We start from the raw sequence: 22,500 nt of genomic DNA on the forward strand, positions 1-22,500 counted from the left end.
CGCGAGCCGCCTCCCGCACAAACCGGTTTTTCTCCCGCAGACAGGCTGCTGTGCCGTCCCGCAGAGCGATGGGTCGGGTACCTATTTTTCCCGCGCCGCTGACGAGAACAGCCAATGGGGGTCGACCGCGAACCGTGACGTCGGTCCCAGTTCAGTGACCCCGTCGGCGGAGGTAGAGGTTGCGCGCGTGCTGCGGGACACTCGGCGGTTGCTTTGCCACCAGCCATCCTCGTGACAAAAAGGGCGACGCGAGGAGAGCTAGCAGACGGTCAAGACGACCACGTGGGAAATCTGGTGTCACATGACTATCCCCTTCCCTCTCTGCTCGTTAGGGTCCTCCCTCAACGCCTCCTCTCTCTACATTCCAAGACAACTGCAGCGAGAAAACGCGCGCAGTGTGATCGTCATTCCGAGCAGCTGCGACGCAGCATCGACGTTGACGCTGTGCCGCTGCGGGAAGTCTCCCGCTAGTGTGAGCGCGCCTTTACAGGACCATTTTTTCCCATTAGTCCCCATTCAAGTAGAACAGACTGAAAAAAAAAGAAAACATATTCAAGAACGACTTAAGATAATATAGGTATTATATATGCTTTTGTATGATCATGTAGAATTTTTATATACTAAGTATTTTTATTTCTAGCCTTTTTTTTTACGTTGCCAACGCGACAGCCCCATTCGGCGAAATTTGCCAGAAGCAAATCAGGGTTGATTCTCCCAAAAATTGCATGCCCCATCTGCCCCAGTTTGGAGCAGGGGTGAGCACGAGCGCTGCCCGCGCCTCTACCTGGGGGCACCGCGCCACTGATGACGGTTACCCGGGCACCAGGTGCCTGTTTCCAAGTGCACTTGACCTGCCTACGCTGCGCGACTACCGAGTCCCGGGGGGCCACTCGAACGAATTGCGACAGCCTTAGACTGGGGAAATTCGAGCGCGTGAGGCTGTTCAGAGCGAAGTTGCTCCGCTGGCATCTCTAGTGAGCTGCAAAGCTTGGGAAAAATATAAAAAGACACCACGAAACGTGAAGCACGTTTACCACAAACCGCTCGGACGTCGTTATAGCTACCGTTCTTCTGAAGTCCTTTCTGACCATAGGAGGGGGTTGACGTCATCGTTCTATTTATTTTCTTTTACCGGGCAGGCGGGTAGGTGAGGGTATTCTGTGTCGCCACTCGCGCAGCAGCTCCCAGCCGAGGCCTTGCGAATGTAGGCTCAAGCACTTTAGTCGAAACACGTGTCGTCGTCCGAGAGGTCGCATACAAAGAGCGGTTCCATCGCGCGTCCGCACGTACGCAGGCAAAATACTGCGGGAGACACACCCGGAGGATACGGTAGCCGCACAAGACCAAGCTTCGGAATGCACGGGGCAGGACTCGGCGTGCGTGCGAGCCTTGAAGCCGCGGCGCCCACGAATCCAGATTTACAGAGGCAAACAAGCACGGTTGTATACATAAACGCAAATGCCGCCTTTCGGCGGCTCTGACATGCATTAGGGCGGATCGCTCGTCGATAAAATTGCGTGGAAGTCCGAGAGGGAAAAGAAAAGACGCTTATCGGACACGATCCACGCCTCAATGTCGCCAGCTCTGCGCGGATCCGAATAACCTTCCGGTTCTGATAAGACGGCGGCGTCGCTCGGCATGATCGGATTATCCGGGCGCAGCACGGTTGGCCCTCTTGGCAGTTAACGACAGGCCGAGTAGAGGCGCCGACTCTTTTGGATCCCACGGGTAAGCGCGCACGCCGGCCAATAAAGCGGCCAGACGTACCGTATACATACTCAGTACACGAGCGCGCAAAGACCAAACGAAAAAGAACCGCGAGCGAGCCCCGAATGCCACTTCGAATCGGGGCCCGGAAAAGCCGAGGCCGCCAGCACACGAGGCAGGCGACCAGAATCGTGACAGAACGACCGGGCGTCCCGCTTACCTGGACCAGTGGTATGATGAGGACATGGCTTCTTCGCAAGGGCTCCACGCAGCAGCACTGTCGGTGCATTCAGTGGCCATGTCGCGCTCGCACCAGCTACACTACTCACGTCGCGGACAGCGGAGCAATAAAAATGAAAAAGATGCTGCCTTTCCTCCCCCGCAGAGGCGCTTCCTTCGCGAAAGCGAAGAAAGCAGCGCCACCGGGCGGGCGGCACGAAGGAACCCCTAGTGCGCCGGAACATGCAGGACGAGGGAGACACCTGTTCGCATGCCCGAAAGTCGCATTGCACTCTTTTAGGGCAACGATTTTCAGTGAAAAGTCCTTTTTGCTTCTGGCGGTCTCCGAGCGTGGCCGGTACTAATAGGCTATATTCCCTCCCCATTGAAGGCCAAGCTCGCGCCGTCTCCCGATGGCCACTTTGGTCATTGCTTGCCACCTGGCTTTTGTGGTCGGCGCAGCAAGCAGCAGCGGGGCGCCATCGCTGCGGGCCATACACGTGCACGGATGGATGCCGGGAGCTGACTCCCGTCGGGGGACATTTGCAACAGCAATCCTTGCAGGGGGCCGTCAGCAAAATGAACACGTCAATAGAAAGGCCAGGCGCCGAGAAGTGTCAACTTCGCTAGAGTTCCGAGCGTAGCCTGCCACATACGGTGTGCAACTCAAGCCACCGTACAATACCTTGCAAAGTGGAGGTCAGGGGGAGGGGGGGGGGGGCGCATGTTTATGTACGTCGAGAGTAAGTAAAGGCTAAGAAAGGTATCAGGCTTCATCGAACTGTGAGCTCATTTGATGCGACAGGATTTAACAGCCATCCCGCCGCACCGCTACCACTCTAACGCTGTTAACCTGGTTACAATCCCACGCAAAGTCCCCCAACTGCATACAGCAAAGATGACGGCGACATTGCGAAGACACTTCGTTGCCCGACATACAAGGCAGCAAGGAGGCGTTTTTTTAGACGAAAGACGAGGATGACTGCTGCACTGAAAGTCGCGTTGCGAGCGACCTGGAGCGTTAAACATATGTTACGTGGGTGTACCCACCCAATGTCGTCTTTGTCCGCTGTACTATATTGCCTACTATGACCATCATTGCAGTGTGCATGCACTGACGGCAACACCAGCTCTCGATCAAGACGGTGAATTGGGCCAGTTGATTAGCATTCATCGTAAGGTTCGCAACAGCGCAACACAACACACGGACAAAAAGAAGGTAAAAAACGATAACACGCCGCTCTCGAAACTGCGTCCGTATCCCAACAACACATTGACGCACGAGTTCTTTGCCCGATGCTGGACAAAGTTTTATTTGTATTCGCCATATTGTAGCGAAGTGACGCAGCCGTTAGATACTTGACGCATCAGCTGACCAGGGAGACGAAGATGAATGGGGATGAGCTCTGGCAGGGGTCAGTCCAAATCCGCAGGTACGACGACGAGAGTAGCATTTCAATAACTAAGTTTATTCACTTGAGATTTACTTTAAGTTAACACTGTATAAAAATATTTACAAACAGAACGATGTCATACCCGTCGTCGTCGGCCTGCCTGACCGGCCTGGTCTCCCCTGGTGAAGTTGCGCCGTGTCTGCTGCTGTCTACTTGCTCACCCAAAAACTACTCGAACTACTCCTTAAATAAGTTTACACAGCATCCAAGAGACACTTTTCTCCACCGATGGGCTACTTCGTTACTCCGACCAATCAGGCAAGCCGACATCATCCAATGAGCGGCAGAGTTCAAGGGGTCAAGAAATGGTCGAGTCAACACTCCGTACACAAAAGCACTTTGACCCTAACTAATGGGCTTTTGACAGCCGAGCGGGGGGAAGAGGGCGCGTCAGGTGCACGTGTGACGTCAGGCGGGGCGGTCAGTACCTGCCCGCGGCGCCGTCGCGGTTATTTGGGGCACAAAGGTTGCCCCCGCGTCGAGGAGCCCACAAAATTCCCCGAAAGTAAGCAAAGAGGCCCGCGCTATACTCTTTTCGCGACACCTCCCCCCTACGAAAAAGTGTCCCACTCGTTAAAAGCATTACTACAAAACCAAATTAACAAATTAAACACGTACAAATTAAACACGAACATTTAGGGATTGATATAAAAACTGAAGTATCGGTAAGGAAGATTTAACATCACATAAAACAAAACAAGTTTTAACAAAATGGAAACAAAATGCACAAGAGAAGAAACATCAAAGTTCATTCGCGCGCGCTACACAATAAAATTAACAATGAAGATTATTCGCTTGCGCTGCGATACACATCAGTGTCCGTGTCGTGAGCAGTGATAGTTCGAGACTCAGCCTCCCTATGAAATGTCCTCCAGTTAAATGTACTCCAGTTGGAGTAAAGTTCAGTCCCGTCCGGGATCTTGGCTTGCCGTCCTCGATCACTAGTCGACGTCTCACACACACGATCACACGCGGCATGCCTCCGGTCACCACGCGAACTACATTGATGCACCACGCGAGGAACACAACACATTTTCTTTTTCTTTGGACGTTCGTTATCAGATTCGCTGTCTGCGTCGTCATCATCCGAGCACTGTCTGACGTTGCACGGTTCTAACCGCGCAACATTAAAAGCGTCGCGTTGTTTGCCGGTTTGGTTCACTAACATCTGAGGAGGCTCCACTCGGTGGGCCACTTTCTTGGCGTTCTGGTTTCCGCGTTGAGTTCCTTGGCCTACCTGAAGTAGAGGCTCATTTTTGGAGCTTACAAAGGGGGCGACACTGGCTGGCTTTCTGTGGGCGAGCGGCTGTTTGTGGCAGTCAGAGCAGGATAGGACGTACTTGCTGACGTGGCAAAACATCTTTGGCCAGAAATAACGGCGGCGAACTTTCCCCCAGGTGCGCCTGACGTCGAGGTGGCCCGCCGAGCTATCGACATGACAGTGCCGTAACACCTCCGACCTCAAACACCCTGGGACAACAAGTGCCGTGCGACCGTCTTGAAAGCCTTTCGCTCTTCTATACAACACACCGCCGATCAAGCGAAAGCTCCGTGCCGTTCTTTTCGTTTTTCTGGCAACGGGCGCACTCGGCTGCTCTAGGTGCTGTATTACTTCTCGCATCCATGAATCCTCTCTCTGCCTTTCGCCGATGTCCACATGATCCAGCACGAGCAACGGTAAGGGATTTTCGTCGCTTGCTGGCGCGGAATCATACGGAAGTCGGGAAAGCGTGCGGGAGTTGTTTTGCTCAAAGTTAGAGCGCTGCTCCTTCCACTGGGGTCCGTTTTCCTGGAGCCATTGCCGGCACTGGGGCGCAAAGTGGCCGATGCGGTCGCATAGCTGGCAGCGTGGTTGCTCGTCGTCGCCACGGGTATTTCTCGCTGGCCAGGGCACTGGAGGACGACGTACACCTTCTTCAATAGCTTTCAGGCGGTCAAATAATGAGGCTATAGAGTCCGCGATCGCCCTCAAGTCCCTGTCGCGGTCGGTGGCCTCTAGCGGGCAGTGACGCTCTGCCGCAGCGCAGGTGGCGAGACATGTTGGAGGCTGCTGCACTGTTGCTCCAGCGGGTGTCACTCCGGCGGCAGGTGCCGAGGCGAATGGGTAGCACGACTGCTGGCCGGCAGAGAAATAGGTGCCGGTCGCTTCTGGTTGCGACGCACGCACCATCAAAAAAGCTGCCCAATCAATTCGGCGTAAAATTTCGAGGAAAGCAGAGCAGCTGTCCGGGTTTGCAATAAGAATTTTTTCCAGCACGTCCGGACGCAATCCGCGCACGAGGTGCCGCATCCGCTCCTCTTCCGTCATAGATGGATTGGCTCTGGCGCACAGCTGCACAACGTCATAGTAATAATCATCGGGAGATTCTGATGGCAGCTGCGTTCGGTTTTGGAGCCGCAAATATGCGATCTCAACTGAGTGGCGACTTGTGAAAGACGTTTTTAAGAGCGTCGTCCACTCTTTCCATGTATTAGGGGCACCCGTTAAAATTTGCGTGGTGTGCCACTTTTTTTGCATTGCCTTCTAATGCCAAATATAAAAATTTTACTTTCGTCCCTTCATCCCAGTTGTTGAGGGAGGCTACGTATTCGTAGCAAAGCAGCCACTCGGATATTGACTCTTCTGGTGTGCCTTTAAATACTGGCGGTCCGATGAAAGGTTCCGCTTGAGGGGTGGACATGGTAGCGAGGACAGTAGGGGGTTCGGTCATAGTCGAGCTGTTAGAGCTAGGTTCTTCGGGTTTGTTGCCACGGCCTATGATATTAGAGCGTGGACTTCGGTACCCAGCACACTCCACCACTTTGTAGCGAAGTGACGCAGCCGTTAGATACTTGACGCATCAGCTCACCAGGGAGACGAAGATGAATGGGGATGAGCGCTGGCAGGGGTCAGTCCAAATCCGCAGGTACGACGACGAGAGTAGCATTTCAATAACTAAGTTTATTCACTTGAGATTTACTTTAAGTTAACACTGTATAAAAATATTTACAAACAGAACGATGTCATACCCGTCGTCGTCGGCCTGCCTGACCGGCCTGGTCTCCCCTGGTGAAGTTGCGCCGTGTCTGCTGCTGTCTACTTGCTCACCCAAAAACTACTCGAACTACTCCTTAAATAAGTTTACACAGCATCCAAGAGACACTTTTCTCCACTGATGGGCTACTTCGTTACTCCGACCAATCAGGCAAGCCGACATCATCCAATGAGCGGCAGAGTTCAAGGGGTCAAGAAATGGTCGAGTCAACACTCCGTACACAAAAGCACTTTGACCCTAACTAATCGGCTTTTGACAGCCGAGCGGGGGGAAGAGGGCGCGTCAGGTGCACGTGTGACGTCAGGCGCGGCGGCGGTGCGGTCAGTACCTGCCCGCGGCGCCGTCGCGGTTATTTGGGGCACAAAGGTTGCCCCCGCGTCGAGGAACCCACAAAATTCCCCGAAAGTAAGCAAAGAGGCCCGCGCTATACTCTTTTCGCAACAATATGGTGAAAGTGAAACTCAGGAAGAGGCGGTTGGCGAGGCAAGGCCTGACAAAATCTACCACACCGAAAAGGGGGGATGGATCGACAACGCGAAACAACTTTAGAGCTTTTAGCTGTTGTCACGAAAAACGTTTTGCACACTGCCGCGTTTATACGGGCCCTGGTAGCACTGTTTACCGCAGCAATCAGCAGTGGGCTCAACTCGCGTATTTGAGAGGTTTGGTGGGACTCTAATGAAAACCCTGACCTACCAAGATAGTTCAGTCATTTACGGCGTCGAAATACGCGGGGCCCAACTTTCAAAACGTACTTAGCACAAGTACATAAACTTGAAAGACGCGCTGTGCCAGTAATTACATTTTCACCATATGAAGGTCAAGCTGATGCCCTGCTATATGGCCTTAGAATAATGTTGCTTGTATTCCTAAGTGACTATAAAATTGATTCGTTAGTTCACACCATTAGAAATCGTAACTTTCCTTTCTCAATGGGTATATTCTATTTGCCTAATCGCAACACCAGGCATGCATCAGACGGAAATTTTATCTGACTAGATGTCACAACGTATACTGTGAAGGAGTGTACCTCATAATAAGATCGTGGTTTTGGCACGTAAAACTTCAGAATTTTTTAAAAAGTTGAAATGGCATTGAATTGGTGGGACGTAAAACGTGGAATAAAACATACTGATATAAAGGCTTCCACCAATTTCAACTGACTGTCTTGTAGAGTGCACTAGCTTGCTCAAAAATCTGGCTTATGAGCTACATTTAGTTCTGGTTTAGGATTTACTCTCATATATGCACAATAAGAATGTGTAGTTTATAATTGCAAGAATGCGTCGAGTGTGTAGTGCTCTTTCACATACAACTTATATGCGAATGGTTTGTTTTCATGAGTGAAAAAAAGAATGCATCATGTGCATAGGTAGTGAATGAATGAATATGAATGGGCAAAGTTCAATGGGCAATACGCATATATGATGCGTAACCTATCTTCATTGGACCAGCCACTATAGCCACAAAGGCTATCGGTGCAATTATGCTGCGTCATTCTCACCTGTATAACTCAATAAAGCTGTCTGTCTGCATCTTAGGATGAGGAGCAGTCGGTGCAACCGTCAGCTACCGGCGGATTTCGACACGTATACATTCAGTATACGCGCCGGAAATGACGAGAGCTCGCGTGCGCGTGTATGATACGCGCGCGAGGTCCGTGCTACGCGCATGCGCAGAACAAGCAGTCCATCGCCCAAGAAGGCATGCGGAGAGGAGAAAGGCACTCGGCAAAGAGCGCGAAGCCGTGAATAATTCCCTCTTGCCTAAGGTCCACCAGCCCCCCCGCCGCTTTGGAGTGGCATCGTTTTCGAATCGACACCTAGTTCTCAAACCAACGCCTCCGTTCGCACGTCGGCTGATGAAGATGGAGAAAGAGCCAACCCGAGCGTAATTGGCCGCATTGAGTTCTTAATGCCTTATGGGCAGTTTCATCGGCCGCATGCGCCGAAGCTCGACCACCGGGAATTCATTAATCTCCGGAACCAGTTCAAAAGCAAACGGCCAAGCGATCAGCGGGAACACGCCCGCGAAAAGATCGCGGCCTGCAGGTTCCGCTTCGCGCAGTCACGCTCGAGATCGCATTCATGGGAGTGCACGCAGACACCATCCGCTTACTGCGTGGGTTTTAATGCGCTCATTGCGTCTGCTATAAGCTCCGGCATGGAGCAAGGCCCGGCCCGTGCCGGACCCCCAACGCATCTCTTTTCCGTTCACACAGCATGCAACACAGCCCTATCGGTGGTTGCAGCTCGTACGATGTGCAGTGTTGTTGTAGTGAGCGGCAGTGAAAAGATGATGTCGGCACGGAAGGCGAGGGGGGGGGGGGGGAGCACGTGTTTTCGACCAGACATGCGCCAGGACCATTGTCTTCCACCCAGCAATGGCTTCCTCGTAAGGACGTACATTAAATATCCACGCGCGCGCAGTTAGTTGCACTTTAGTTGAAGCCTTGCATAGAATCCGAGTCGTTCTTGCTCTGCCTACAGCCTACAATGTCATATGCAGAGACGTCGAATGAACGAGTAGGTGGTCCGGCTTTGCACTTTCCAGCCATCAGCACGGAGTGCATTTTTATCGTTCCGCTAACAATAAATATACGTGTTCCTGCACGTGTCCAACACTTGGCCGCGCGAGCTTATTCTAAAGAAACACAAATCGCTTGGAGAACGCTGAACGTATCTCGACACGCACAGCTTCCGGAAACGTATACGGTGGCAAACTCGTTTACACCAGCGCGCGAAGATAGACCAGTAAATGCTGACAGATCAGCGCTGGAATAACTAGTCAAATACAGCCGCACTTGCTTCATTCAGTCATTGCCCCGAACTGTAGGAGACGGTCAAACGACATAATTGCTTATACCGGGCTCACGATCGGCGTGGAATTGCCCCTATTCTTTCTCTCCTTATCTCCCCTCGAGCAGCTGCGGGAGGCGGGCCGTTTTGCTTGTCCCTGCTATCGCGCGCGTACAATGCACCCACCGGAGCCGGCCGTGAAAGCACGCGCGCATCGCGCCGCTTTGACCAGCATCTGCCGACAAAACGGCGACGGCAGAGGAGCGCGCGGAAGCTTCTAGGTCAAGGGAAGAGCCGACACGACGCGCGGCGGCCCTTTGCACACTTGCCTCGGACGAATGAGATCCTGGCATCGCGAGGCTACAACGGGCGCGATAAGCCGCGTGGCGCTCATCTCGGTCCCTCGGGCTCGCGAGTCCCCACGATGACGATGGCGCACGAATGGAGAGGCTCCTGCAGTGAGGCGCTCAAAAGAACGCCGACTGCCTATCTGCGAAAAGGAGCCTGGCTTCAGGGTTCCTATATATACTGGATGTTTCTCTCTCCTTCTCCGCACGACTGAACGCACGCCACGCACGTGCAGAGAGCGTGGTCCTTTGTTTCGGATTCTATGCAGGCGCTGCTGCTGTCCGACGACTCGCAGAATGCATCTGCGTCCGTTAATCGTTAATTTTTTGTTCCCGCCAAACCTTTTCTCATTTCGGTACGTTTAGAAGCTGCCGAGATCCCCCCCCCCCCCCTCCCGAGCACACGGACATGACCTGAAGATAAAACGGCGCATTTCTCTCTCTCTTTCTGGTATACTTCGTTCGGTGATGAATGCGTAACGAGCCCTTCCTACTCTCGCGTTATAGTTGGCGATCGCGGTCATTATGAGCACGGCGCGTGAGTGACCAGAGTATCCACGCCCTTCTGACTAAACAACTCAATGTAACGATGACGAGGAGGTTGCGAAGAAACCGAGAACATGCAAGCCAGCACTCGTAACTAAGCGTTTTGCCAGCTGCGTTAAGGAAGGTTGCGGGCCGCATAATAGAGTAATCCGGTCTGTAATGAGCATTTGAATAGATTGAATGGTGTCATGCGCAGAAGAAGGGGCTGGGTTTGCGGGTAAAGGCAAAGAGATTTCACTCTTTTGATCGGGCGTCAAAACGATTGCCCAGCGTGGTTAGACGGCACAGGAAAGCAAGTTGCAGTGCGTATAAGTTGCTAATGTCTTGTAACAAGTCCTGTTACACCAATCGCTCTGGCTATCTGGCCGACGACGACGAAATAGTATTTTTTTTTCTCAGCCGCTTAAGTTACGCTCAAGCGAACCTTCGCATACAGGCGTATCGTGTACGATCGCAGGGCACAAATCTCGCATTAAGTTGCGGTTGCTGTTTTATTATTGTCACGTGCGGCTTCTGCGACACGAGCTGAGCGGCCGCTGTGGACGAACCGATAGGGCCAATTCCTTATCGCCACTTGTGCAACCACTGTCTCCTTAAAGAGAGCGAGCCAATCAATTCCAGATGCGTGACTGAAATCTGGATCGAGCGCGCCATGCACGACCTCCGTTGGGCATCAATCCATTTCGGGAATTAGCGAAGAAAGAAAAAAAACGTACAGCCTGTTCTGTGCGTCTCTACAGGCGCATTGCTCTCTGTCCCAGCTCGATGAGTGATTGGGTAGGCGGGAATAAATCGAGACGGAATCGTCGGCTCCATGCCCGTGGCACCAGGCATTCGCGAGTCGCCGGTTCTCGCTTGCGCCAGCGATCAGAGCCTCGCCGGACTTCTTGGCGTGCTCACTTTTCTTTTGCAAAGGTCACATAGTTTTCATCTTACTACGCCTAACGCATTGGCGATTAGCGTGAACCAGGAGACGGTCAGTGCGCAGGGCTGATGCATACCGATTTGTCCAGGCTCCTTTCGTACTTTGAAATGGCGGCCCGCCAGGCAATGCGAAGCTGATCGATGTACACCAGGAGGTCCGATCGTATCGGAGGAACAAGCCCAGTTGCAGCGGACTCGCGTACGCGGGACCATGAAAGAGTTGAGGTCCGGAGAGCCGAAGCAAAGCATTGCCACACGTGGAACCACGCTGCAGCCGTCCTGGCAAAAAAGATTGGTTTAACCGCGGTGATTCTCCTTCGTATATTTCATTGGGCAAAAAGAAGACGCGCTTGAATTTGCCGCATCAAATGGACGTAGTTCGCCTTATAGCATTTAGGCCTCGATGAAAAACGCGTTTCAGCGCAGCTCGACTTACAAATCAGTATGTCAAACTGTATTTAAGGGTATTCTAGACTTCAACTATATTTAGTGCGATGCAAGCACTCATCTGAAGCCGGTGCGGTGTTCAAGTTGGGCAACACATAAAACGCAAAACAGAGAATGCGCCTGCGTGGTTTGATACCCCCCCCACCCCCCCATACAGTATGAAATAAATTCACTTGAATCTGTACCAAGAAAATCTATGCGTTTCATCTTCCATAATTACAGTGGCAGTTTTTCACCGATACAGGCACTGCAGTCCCTGAATTAACCTTCGAACACTCTTGCGGTGTTATCCCATTGAATTTCCTATGTTCCTGCACGTCACCAACTCAGGCTTTTGCGACTGTAGTCATATCACATTTGCTAAAGAAAATTGTACTGGTAGTTCACATGTTTTCAACCTAATGCCTTTTCTTTTGTAGCTCATACTAACACGTTCAAATAGATTTTCGTTTTTCCGCGTACAACACTGAAATTCATTGACCTATAGTGGTCGTTCCCTGCCATTAAATTCATTTTTGGTGGCCATGGAAAATTACTTTTCGAATAGGTAATTTGCTTTACCTATATTTTTGTCTGTTTGCTTGTGTTCACTTGCCTATGTTAAATGCTTCAAATTGTTTGCGTGTGTTTGCGTTTATGCTAATTTACTGTTCCTAATCCTGCTATAGCCCCATAATAGGGCTGCAGTATGCGTAGATAACGATTAAGATTAATAAAATAACATGAGAGAGAGAGAGAGAGAGAGAGAGAGACAAGCTCGATTGATGCATCATTAAAGAATCAATGTCAAACAGGGCTCAATGTTCTGCAATAAGTTCTGAACCCCCTACTCATTAAAAATATATTTTTTAGATCGTTTAAAAGGCTGAAAACATATCGAATTCCCGGCTTCTTCATGATAACGTCGGTGGCGAGGCTAAACCAGTCATCATTCCGGGCCCGTGAAGCAGGAAATTCAGCTCAAGCAACAAATCCTGACAAGCCATGCATCGCGCCTTTTCACAGTCGTTTTAACAGAAGCGCGACAGAATTGGATGGCAACAGCCACAGGTAGGGCAAGCGACAGCCGTGAGCGTATATTATTATCGAGACCACCGACGGAAGCTAGCGCAACAGTGAGCTTGCGCCGCTGCGCCCTGCCAGTCTCTCGCTGCCCCTAGTGCAGCCTATATACACGGCTGCAATTAGCGGCAGCCATGCGTTCGAGACGCGGCCATTGGCTGTCGCACCATAAATCAAAAGAGGATGGGGTCAGTATCGCACGCCATCCATCGGGTCGAGTGCCCTGGCCCATTTCACGCACGCCCCATCCATTCACGGGGAAGATGGGAAAGGTGGCCCTCGTGGCGCCGCCGGGCTCCTGGCATGCCGAGACGCGCGCCAGCAGCCGGGACTCGCAACAACCGCGTTCAGGGACGCCAGAAGGCGCAGGTGGTGCCCGCAGCGCGCGATGTTTGGCATGGTGGTGCCGGGCCATTGAGAGCCAGTTCGGTGCAGACAAGGAACAGGAGAAACGGCGCCGTACAATGCTGCTTCAGCACGCGGTCATTTCGAGCTTCACGACACTCGGCTAGGTGGTTGCACGGAAATGAAGTACACGACCACCATTCCAGGCGTGCGTGATAAAGAGGTCCCCGGCACGAATTCTCACGAGCGTTCTTTTTGGCCCTTTGAGCGCCGCCGCAACGATATGAGCCCACCGCGTTTCGGGTGGCACCCGAGCCTCGACTCTCGCTGGCTGTGCTGTTCGGAGACGGTGGCGCGTCATTTCACACTGGGCCGCCGGCATGACTGATCGCCCCCTTGGTAATCACGAGCGAACATTCGCTACGAGTAGTCTGCATGGTGGAAATGATCAATATATCTCTGAAGGCAAACGAGTACTTTCGCAGCAGATAGGTCGTTCTGTGTGTCCGCGTCCGGCGCATACCAGAAGCTCCCGGCTCTGACGTCAGTGGAAACAATATGAACTAACGTGGCTTCCGTCTTTAGACACGCATGTTTTTGTAACAAATAAGGTGCCACATGTTTGTCTTGTTTTGGGCTTGCCCTGTACTGCATGACGCATCGCACGACACTTTCGCCTCGCATTCCCGCAACGCTCACAATCGGAAAGGGAGAGGTCGGAGAGAGCCGCCCAGAGCGACGCGCAGAGCGCCCGCACCGCGGCAGGCCACCTCCCCGCGCTGTCAGCGGACGCCGCAGAAACCGCAGAAACACACCGCAATGAAAGGATCGCAGCCGCAAATGAGTCTCGTTTCTCTGATTGCTGAGGCACGTTTCGCTCGGAGCGTCGGCCCGTGAGAAGGAAGGGCGGATGCCGCCTGGGCCTTTGAACAGCGGCGGCGCTACCACTTCGGCGTATACATAAACGAAGGAAGAGACTTATACTGAAGCACCCACCAAGGCAATCCGAAAATAAAGGGAAATCGCATTGCTGCAATAATGAAACACAGAGCACTGTGGGGCCACAGTAAGTACGATGTGGTGCGTGGAATCTGGGAAGGAGTAATTGTGCCAGCGCTAACGTCCTCAAATATGCCATTCTATGCTTAAAATCGGATATCTTGTCGGGGTTTGAAGTTAACCAAAGATAGGTAGGCCGGTTGACTTTGGCAGCCCACGGTTAAACCACAAGTGAGGCAGTGCAGGGTGACATGGGTTGGGCCTCTTTTGAAGGCAGAGAAGCGCAGGGCAAAATTAGTTTTGAAGAAGGACTCAGGAACATGGGTGAAAAAAAATGGGCAGCTAAAGTGCACAGGTATATGTACTTGTAAAGCGTGGACACAGAATGGAGGAAGAGGTCAAGAAAGTTGGCACCCAAGCACAGGGTATTAGAAACCGTAAGTATAGACAACCAGGAGTAATCAAAAATTAATTGAGAGAAACAGAGACAGTTAACTGGCTGCAAGGAATGGAAACAAAAAGACCATGGAAATTTACAAGAATGAGAAGAAAGAAATTAGAAAGAAAAATCTGTACGATAACACAAAGGGCAGTGCCTTGCTGTTTGAGGCTCGAGCCGGTTGCCTAAGGACAAAAACATACCGTAGCACATATTCGGAACTAGATGAGGCACGTGTATGTCGCAGCAAAAATCCGGAGACCACTCAGTACATCCTAATGGAATGCGAAGGGATACATTCACCCAGTGAGAACCGTAGATAACGTACACCTTCCAGAAGCGCTTGTGTTTAAAGTGACGGAAGCGTCAACCGGTCAGCAGTCGAGATAAGCAAGATACGTTTAAAGCATTGGCGAAAAAAAAAGCAGGGAAGATATTGGTACGACCGGATCTCTTACAGTCATAGCTAGCGGTACAAGGTAGATATGAAGGGGGAAAAAGATTGAGGAATTGTATACAAAAATGCTAGATAAAAACATTATGCAGATCCCACGCACTGTGGGAATCGATGTAAGCGAAGCATTCCGTGCTGTATGCTTTGATTGACGATAATTAGCGGTGATGTTGAAGGCTAAAGCTTAATTTCTTCAACGTTTAGCCTAACACGAGAGTGGTGTGACGTTAAACGTTACCTTGCGTGCACCACTGCTGTTTGTCTGCTTAGTATACAGAACACACAGGGAGAGGTGTTTGCTTGAGGCGTTGTGCGCCGTATTTTATAACCTCTGAGAGGGTTGAGCATTGTCATTTCTTCACATGACACATCGCATTGTGGCAGAAGTATTAAACTGGAATTGGATTATGGGGCTGTACGTGCCAAAACCACACTCAGATTATGAGGCAAGCCGTAGTGGCGGACTCCGCATTAATTTGACACCGTGATGTTCTTTAACGTGTCCCAAAATCTAAGTGCACGTGCGTTTTCTATTTCGCCCCCGTCGATATGCGGCTGCTGCGATTGGGATAAAATCCGCGACCTCAAGCGATACCATAGCCCCAAAGCTAACGCGGTGGGCACAGAAGTCTTGATTTGACGGTCGACCGCTTCCGTATACCTGGATCCTGCGGTGCGCTTTAATTAATGCGGCTCTGCTTCTGCACGCCCTGCGTAAGTTTCCCGCTTGACATGTTTGCATGCCGTTTATTTGTCAGAAATAGCAGCAACGTACTGTACCGTACCTTGAACTTAAGCTTATCCTGTTTCCCCGCAACCGCTGTCGTATAGTAGTGGGGTTTCCTTGCCTTCTCACGTCGCCCCCCCCCCCCTCTCTTATATGGGAACTACCTCTTCTCCTCCCTCTCCTTCTCCTCTCTACAGTTCTATCTGCATCCGCTCTGGCCTCGCACGTTAGTAGAAATGAAAGCGCTGCAGTTGCTGGGATGCTTCTGAGGGGAGTCACGGATAATTACAGCTGTCAAGCGGCTAAAGTGGCGACGGCCAGGGAGCTCCAGAGGGCATTGCGCACATTCGACGCGGTGGGGCGAAACCGAGATTCTCCCGTCGCCTTTCCTCCCTTACTCGCGCTTGTCATCTATATACACGCTCTGAACCACCCACGTCGCGCACACCGCTTTAAACCTTCGCTTTAAAACATGTATATCATACCTGATTAAATCAAGCAGGCTAGGTGACTATGTGTGACCGCCCCGTTTCAAAGGGGATGCCACTAAATCATCATCATCATCATTGCGGTTACTCAACGTCGCTTGACGTTTGCTGAAGCCCCAGAGACGTCGCGCGATATGTGCACACAAATAATAGGGAGTTTTAGTTTAGGGGACGCAAGCGGCTTGCGTACGCATGAACTAGGGGCCACGGCAACGCGCATGCGCAGAACCATCTGCGCGTGCGCAGTACCGTCGCCCCTAGTTCTTGCGTGCGCAAGCCGTTTGCGTCCCCTAAACTAAAACTCTCTAATGAGATGCCGGTCTACGCTCGCAATGGGTGGTGGTGTTCACATTGCACACCTCCTTCCCCAATCACGTGACCGCGCCCGGACATGGCATAATATATGCCCATCTGCGTCTCAGTGACACTCGTCCAGTCGCAGCCAATTAGGCGGACCATAATCCGCAAGCACCTGGAAGGTTTTTTGGCGCGGGCCGCTCGACAAATCATTGCCGCATCTGTCGAAACATCCGCTCAAATTGGCCGCCGCTGTATCTTGTCACGGCTCGCACCTGCGCGGCTTCAGTCTGCGAGGCGCGTGCACCATGGACGTGCTCTGACTCAGCATGCGCGCGCGCATAATTGCGAGCAAAAATGCGCAGGCACAGCAGCTGCACATTCTCATAGATTCGCTGTTATTGCAACGAGTTATTGGCGGTATGCAGGTGCGTCATGGGGGCGGATGCATAACTTACGGTGAATTCAATTTACGTATTAACCCGCCGTGGTGGCGTAGTGGCTTTGGTGTTGCGCTGCGAAGCCCGAGGTTGCGGGATCGAATCCCGGCCGCGGCGGTCGCATTTCAATGGAGGCGAAATGCAACAACCCCGTGCACGTTAAAGAAGCCCAGGTGGTCAAAATTAACCCGGGGCCCTCCACTATCCGGCGATCTTCATAATCATGTCGTGCTTTTGGCGCGTAAAACCCAAGACTTTAATTTCTAATTGTATACCTTTTAACACCGCAAACAGCGGAGATAACATGCGAATGATATATATTTCATGTCGACAGAGAACGTTAGCCATGCCTTATAGCTAACATGGTATATGCGCGAAATTATATTAGCCCTCATAAGCGCGGACCTTGACGTACGTCCCCTCCCACAAGCGAAACAAACTTAATCTGCAGCTCTCTATGGCGCTGTCAACATTTTGCCAATTTTCAGTAGCAGACTCTGTCTGCAAAGTTAGCCTCACAAAGCAACACAGTGCCTCCTTGAAACATGTCCAGAGGACTCCAAACGTTGCTTACGCATCATGGATCCATCATCTCGACCACAGTTACCATCTCTACTCTCCCTGAAGAAGCCACAGCAGATGACCGTCTAAGAGGCCTTCGCCTACTATGGAGAACGCCAAGTGCAGAGTGAAGCATGATCGAAGGGTCGATTCCATGATACCACTTGACCATTACCCTCTGAATGCCGCGAGCTTCATCGCCGAAACCAGGCTGCGCTTGGCCCCTGTTTTGACAAGCGTCATGATTCACACCGCGAACGTATGCTGACAGATATCCCCACAGTAACCAACAAGATGTATGCTATAGCTAAAACTCCAAATATGTGCTTCTTATTTCTTTCTCTCAAACGAGCTTCAATTTTTGAATTCCGAAGCCATGCATAGACGCCTTTTCAAATTTTAAACAAATTAAATTCACGAGCTCCCAACATTTACATTCATCTTTAGCGCTGCCACTTCTATGGACGATATATCAGTATCACAGAAGTCACCTATACTGTACGTATACCTCCCCGCCTTCTCGTTAAAAACGCAGCAAAAGAGATGGCAATAATCGAAAGATAGTTTCCTTCGCGCAAGATTCGCCTGGGTGGCGAATCGTAATGTTCCCGAACCGTCTCTGAACTATATTTATGTAAAGCGAACTGCAAGCGCACGGTGTTGTCACTTTCAGATCGTTCGGAGCTGATCGAAAATGCGCCTCACTGAATCCCCGTATACACACGCGCACACCGCGCTGCAGAGAAAGGACGCGAGTCTAGAAGGGCTTTGTGCCGTTAAATTGGCGCGCGTATACCGAACGGTTACGCGCAAAACACACGTGGGCAACAAAAAATCGTGAGGGAAAAAAAAAAAAAGGTTCTCGCCACGCGCGGATGATTTCGCGCTTCCGTTCGCGCGTGCAATTCGCATGTTTCTTTCTCTGCGCAAATTGCTCGGCGCGCTCGAAGAATAAGAAGCGACGGCGAGCAGCCTGTCGCGCTGTGCCGAGCTCCGGAGGCAGCGCACAGAGAGGCGCGCTGAAGGGCACAGGCGGCGGCAAGGGAGCGAGACGGCTCTCTTTCACCCCGGCGTTTAATCCATTTTCAGATCGATGGAGGTTTAATCACCCGCGGAGTGTACAAAAAACACGCTGTGCCGTTTGCGGCGTCCCCGCACGCTCCGCGATACCGACCGAACCGCGTTTCCGAGCTCGATCTTGTTTTCCTTCCCACCGCGGCCCGGCGCGGATGAAATAAAGTAAAGAGGCGACGCCCCTCTCATGGACGGCGCCCGAAATCGGTGCGTGGGAATTCGGCGCGCGCGCCCTATGAAGCGTGGTGGCCCGCGAAAAAAAAAAAAAAAAAAAAAAAAAAGCCGAAACGCGCTACATGTCACCGCGGTCGCCAACGTTTATTTCTACATTTTCTTCCCTCTCCCGTTTGCGACACATGAGGGTTGGTTTAAGTCACGTACAAGGTCAGGTACCGATCAAGAAGTGTAGTGTACCCGCCACGGTGGCTGTACACTGTTATGTCGCCGAGCAGGACGCCGCGGGATTGAAGCCCGCCGCGGGTAGATTTCCTGTTTACCCACCTGATATGAAAACCAGGCCGTGTAGCGGCAGTATTTTGATGAGGACGAACGTAGCAGTATAGTTGGTATAACGCTTACAGGTGGTATGTACATATAGGTAGGTCGACGCTCTAAATTCAACTCAGAACGAACTAGGCCTTTTCGGGGCATTTACGCTCGTGCGCTGCGCGTTCCGCGTGTCTGAGGACGAGCGACGGCATTGCGGTGTCCCGGACCGACGAAATCTCGGAGGCCGCTGATGCACAGCAACAACTTCTTGCCGCAGTGTTTCATGAATTGGGACAACGCTTAATACCAATGTAATTCTTGCATGTCACTTCTCGACTCGTTTTACTGCTATCATACCTGTCCAACGCTGAGGTTATGATCTGTAGTTGAACAAGGAATGTCGCTTTAAGGCAACGTTTCGACGAGCGGAAAACGTTCCCTTAAAGCGACATTCCGTTTCTGACTATATTGCTCGTCATTTCACTTTTCAGTCTTCCTTTGAACGTTTGCCTTGGTAGAGGTTTGAAACTCTGAGGTCTGAAACTTGAAAAGCGGCCAGCAAAAAAGAAGCACGAGAGAGATGGAAGGAAGGAAGCTTCGAAGACGTAGAAATATTATCGAGGTGTGTCTTTCTATACTGTTGTGCCTCTCCACCTTGGAGAAAGAGTGATTGTAATAAGGAATAGGCGCTATTTTCTGCAACACATTAGGGAGCACGGCTTGGTTGTGGTGAATGGATACGAGCACTTTTCCACACGTAAAGCGATGCAGGGAAGCCCAGCAAACGTTCCGCACTGAGGAAAGGAATGTGGTGTAAATGACATCAACACTCGCCCCGCATTTTTACGGATGAAGACGGACCGGAGAGCCTGTGTCGTCAAACGTATATTTAAGGCCAATTGTTCTCAGCTGTTTGGGCATGTTAGCATTCCATGTTAGAGCATAACAGTTATCCGACGGACGCAGCAGTGAAGTAGCCCTCCCAGTGTCGCAGCAGTGGCGGCTGCGGTTGGATTCGACGCCCGCAGCGCTAGTTAAGTGGGAAAAGATTTTTTAAATATAGCACGGATCATATAGTGCCATTTGGCCTGTCCAAGTGGATCACTTGAAGGGGGCAACGTTAGTTGACAAATTGCAATGTCCTGGCGGCTGATTAAATGATTCACCAATGAAATTTTCGTTTGTTCACTTTAGAGCACATTTTGCAACAGTGAAATCGAAGCCGAGCTGCAGCGAAGTAATGTCTGCTTAGCAGCCGTCCCCCCATAATCTGATGAAGAAGTGCATTGGCGTTCCACTTGCGGACTGCTAGATCGATCGAAAGAGCTGGCAGATAGAAAGACGCTTTCGATAAGCTATTCACTAGAGCGCCAATATATCTCTTGGCACATTTTAAGGACGCAATGTCTCGAAAGTGGTGTTGGTCTGATGATTTCTGCAGCTCGCGCGAGGTGCAGAGCAACGCGCAAGCGCTGAGTCGCTGGTTAACACATGAGCAGTGGAATCACTTTGTGGGGCGGAGGATGACGCCCTAAATTGCTTTCCACTTTTACTCCGCGCTTGTCCTTCAGAACAAGCGGATCTCGTCGATGCATCTATTTAAATTAAATTCTGGGGTATTACGCGCCAAAACCACGGTATGATTATGAGGCACGCCGTATAGTGGAATAATTTTGACCGCCTGCAGGGGTTCTTTAACATCCACCCAATGCTCGGTACACGGGGTGCCTCTATGCAAGGTGTACCTTCAACCTCATCCACCTACTACTCTACACCACCCTCAATAGAGTCAGGCTGTTCTCTTTTATTTCCTGAAATGCGCAGGAGCGGATCAGATGTTAGGCACTAAAGATTAGAAAGATAAAGCGTTCGTTCAAGACTACATTTACGTTAATTTAGCGTTACGAGGTTAGTTATTAAAAGAGGAAATGAAGGACAAAAGTCCGAATTTCGCGCCGAAATCCCAGCTCCCGGTATGCGTCATTGTGACAAAGTATCTTTCTTGTTTTCGCATTTGGGCCGCTGTGGCTCACTAAATGTTTTTCAAACTTGCCAAGTTTAGTCCTTGGCTCTCTTAGAATACAACGCAGTCCATCTGTTTTGATAACAAATTAACGAACTCAAGCAGACGCCGTTAGAATCAATGACGTCACGGCGAGCTGGTGCCAGAACTCAGAGGCGGCGTCGCCACCTGCCTGTCTCCTCCTGTGCCTTTTCTGTCTGATGCCAAGCCTCTGCTCACGATATGCATGCGTTTCTTTTCTTATCTTTTTGTTTTGTTTGTTTTGCAGTGCGAGAGGGTAATTTGATAACACAACTCAAATGTTTTTTTTTTTTCTCTTTGGTGTCCCCTGTAAGGTTATGCGTCATCCACCATATGAAATATTGGTGACCATATACTTTACAGGTACGTCCAGCCATTCCCTCGTGCTAGTTTTGCATGCTCTAGGTTAACAGCGTAGCTGATTTTCAGGGTTTTGCAGGTCGTCAATTTTTTTCTCTTTTTTTTTTCGCGCTCAAGAAAGAAATGAGACGAACATCTTGTGTCTCACTGTTGTTTGCGTTGTGGGGTACCAACCAATTCTGTGAACCCGGTGGGATACCTCGATTGCTCTGATGAGCAATAAATTATAACTTATCCTTTAATGCGACCAACTCAACACGCGCGCCAAGACCGGCGCTGCGTCGGACTTGCAGCAGAGGTTTCCCGGTAATAGCGAAACAAACCGCTGCATGATCGCAAGGCACATCATGCGTAACTTTGTTGCTGAAAACGTGCACATCTTTCTCGCGCTTTTTACGACAAGGAAACGGGAAAACAGGGACAATTTAACGAGTGGTGCGCAACCGCATCCCGCGTTTGCCGGTGTTTTCCCGTTTCCAGGTGGCACAAAGCGCGAGAAGAGAAATATATGACCACCACGAACGAGTCCCTTCCTTCGCCTCCTTTGCTGAAAGCGTTTATCTCGCCTTATTCCCCCTTCATCCCGTCGCGTCTCTAATCACCCTTGTCCGTTTCCCTCCGTTCAATGTGAGGTGACAATGTCGCCCTAAAGCGCTGTACGCAAGAGCATGGAACGCTTCGCAGATAAGGGGAATTGTACAGAGAGAGCATATTGTACACGAAAGAACGTTTTTCGTCACCCACTGCATCGCAGTGGCGACTACAAAGCCTTTACGCAATCGACTGCCCGCTAAACACGCAGGTAACGCCCAGCCACTATGAGCACGCACCGAAACGATCCACGCTTCCGACCTAAGTTTTTAGACTGGCACGCAACATCCACGTATCATAGCACTGTCAATGAGGGGGCAAGAGGGAGGGGGGCATAGGTGTTGGCGCGCTGGTGGACTTAAGTCCAGCAGCGGGATCGCGAGCCCGCCGCGCGCGGGGGCTAACGAGCCCCGGCGGCCCACTCTCTGGGCGGCTGTGTGCGCTTCCACCGTGATGGATGAGCGCAATTACGCGCTCGACGCTGGCCAGCCTTTTCACACCTGCCGCCGACGGCTCAGAAGAGGCCATCGGGACCGCCCGTGACCACGGCCAACCCGTCGGGTGGGAGTCATCACATACCACCCCCCCCCCCTTTCCCGTCCCCCACCAGCCGCCGCGTTGCACGAGCGCCCTTCCCCAGTTTGCAGGCTGCG

The 22,500-nt window shown here is 51.3% G+C and overlaps 1 protein-coding gene across 2 annotated transcripts in view; it reads right to left on the bottom strand.

Moving 5' to 3' along the window:
* The window catches only part of twz (BTB/POZ domain-containing protein twz), a 104,627-nt gene that overhangs the window by 73,741 nt on the left and 8,386 nt on the right, over nt 1-22,500 (bottom strand). The window contains exon 1 of one of the 2 annotated variants that reach the window (XM_050192186.3): nt 1,928-2,065. The exons of the other annotated variant lie outside the window; for it this stretch is intronic. Coding sequence (XP_050048143.1) covers nt 1,928-2,007 — 80 coding nt within the window. The 5' untranslated portion in view covers nt 2,008-2,065. Of the gene's footprint in view, nt 1-1,927; nt 2,066-22,500 lie in introns of those variants that run through there. 2 annotated transcript variants of the gene reach the window in all.

Source organism: Dermacentor andersoni, chromosome 1 (assembly GCF_023375885.2).
Source record: "Dermacentor andersoni chromosome 1, qqDerAnde1_hic_scaffold, whole genome shotgun sequence".
Lineage (NCBI taxonomy): Eukaryota > Metazoa > Arthropoda > Arachnida > Ixodida > Ixodidae > Dermacentor > Dermacentor andersoni.